Genomic DNA, 1,817 nt, shown 5'->3' on the forward strand with positions numbered 1-1,817 from the left:
GAGAGGCTGGTGTGGGGCTCTTGGGTTGTGGCCTTTCTGGACGCACTCATAAATATCCTCCTGGCTTTGACTATGGACTTCTGTGATGTTCAGACCATTCACCACTACTCCTGTGAGCTGCCTTCCCTCTTCCCTCTCTCCTGCTCTGATGTCTCCACCAACACTACCATGCTGCTCTGCTCTGCCCTCCTGCATGCCACTGGAACCTGCCTCCTCATCTTCTTCTCTTATGTTCGCATTGTCTCCACCATCTTGAGCATCAGCTCCACCTCAGGCAGAAGCAAGGCCTTCTCCACCTGCTCCTCTCACCTCACCGCAGTGAGCCTGTTCTATGGCTCAGCCATTCTTCGCTATCTCATGCCAACCTCGGGCTCATCTCTGGAGCTGATCCTCTCCATACAGTACAGTGTGATCACGCCCCTGCTGAATCCACTCATCTACAGCTGGAAGAACAAGGAGGTGAAAGCCGCTCTGAGGAGAATGACGATAAAATATTTACAATGTCTCAGCACTGAAGAGATATAACATGAAGGAAATAAACAGAACTGCAGCCAAGAAATCTCATGATAGACGTTAAGTTCCTGATTTCCTATTTTGTCACATGTATTGTGACATGGCTGATTCTCCTTTTTTAAAAATTACCAAGGAAAGTGCTGGAAGCTAGTTTGCTTACCATGGCTCAGAATCAATCCTATTCAGGCACAGAGCCCATAAATCAGAAAACTTCAGCTTCATAGATTTAGTTAATGACATATCAAGTCATGATTCACAGTTTTGAAAATCATTCAACTTGGGATGGACCCTGAAATATTAATGTGCCTGAGGAAAGATTTTATAGGCAACAAAGATCCTGGATCTCTGAAAAAGGCAAAACAAACACTTGAGCGTTATGAAGTAGAAGAAATGATGATGAATGGGTGATGGTAAAATGTCTGAAAATAGGTGGAAAGAAAAATATGGCCAACAGAGGCAAGTCACAACTTACCAGGTATACTACTACTTCCCTATTGCTTTCCATTATTGTCATAAGTTACCAAACACATAGCAAATTGAAATAACACCCATTTATTACCTTCCAGATTTCTAGGTCAGAAATTTGGGCACACTCCACTGGGTTCTCTGTGTAGGGTTTCAATGACAGAAATCAAGCTGCTGGGTGGGTCAGGCTCTTATCCACACTCTCCAGAGAAGAATCTGCTTCTAAGCTCATTCGGGTTGTTGGCAGAACTCAGCTCTTGAAACTATAGGTCTGAGGTGCCCATTTCCTTGCTGTCTGCCCACTGGGTCACAGGACCCTCTTCAGTTTCAAAATAGCATATCGACTACTTCTCAGGCCCCGCAAATCTCTCATTTCCCTTTCTGCTTCCTTCCATTTGGAGAAAACTCTGCTTCTAAAAGGCTCCTGTGATTAGATTAGTCTCACCTGTAGAATCCCCTATTTTAAGGTCAACAGATGTGGGACTTTAATTACATCTACAAAATCTCTTCACAGCAGCCTCTAGATTTGGATTTGAAGAACGGGAACCTGGGAACCATGGAGGGCCATCTTTAGAATTCTGCATTTTACACCAAGTAAATATATAAGTATACTACTCCTACCACAAGACTGGCCCAGAATAGGGATTAAAGCTAGGATGAAGTGGACAGGGAGATGGGGGGCGTGGGAGAAGGGAGAGAAGTGGGCAGATCAAATAGTGCTTCCTAGAGATGGGGAAGGAGTCAGCCTGGAGAGGAGATCCTTGAGACGCTGTCAAATGTAGAACATCTCTTTGCCCCACAATATATATGGATATAGGGAATTCACCGCATCAATGCCT

General features: G+C 44.6%; 1 protein-coding gene across 1 annotated transcript in view; it reads left to right on the plus strand.

Moving 5' to 3' along the window:
- The window catches only part of LOC115305224 (olfactory receptor 8S1-like), a 2,857-nt gene extending 2,332 nt beyond the window's left edge, over positions 1-525 (plus strand). The window contains exon 2 of the mRNA XM_029955503.1: positions 4-525. Coding sequence (XP_029811363.1) covers positions 4-525 — 522 coding nt within the window. The remainder of the gene's footprint in view (positions 1-3) is intronic.
- Positions 526-1,817: the final 1,292 nt, after the last annotated feature.

Source organism: Suricata suricatta, chromosome 10 (genome assembly GCF_006229205.1).
Source record: "Suricata suricatta isolate VVHF042 chromosome 10, meerkat_22Aug2017_6uvM2_HiC, whole genome shotgun sequence".
In the NCBI taxonomy this organism is placed as follows: domain Eukaryota; kingdom Metazoa; phylum Chordata; class Mammalia; order Carnivora; family Herpestidae; genus Suricata; species Suricata suricatta.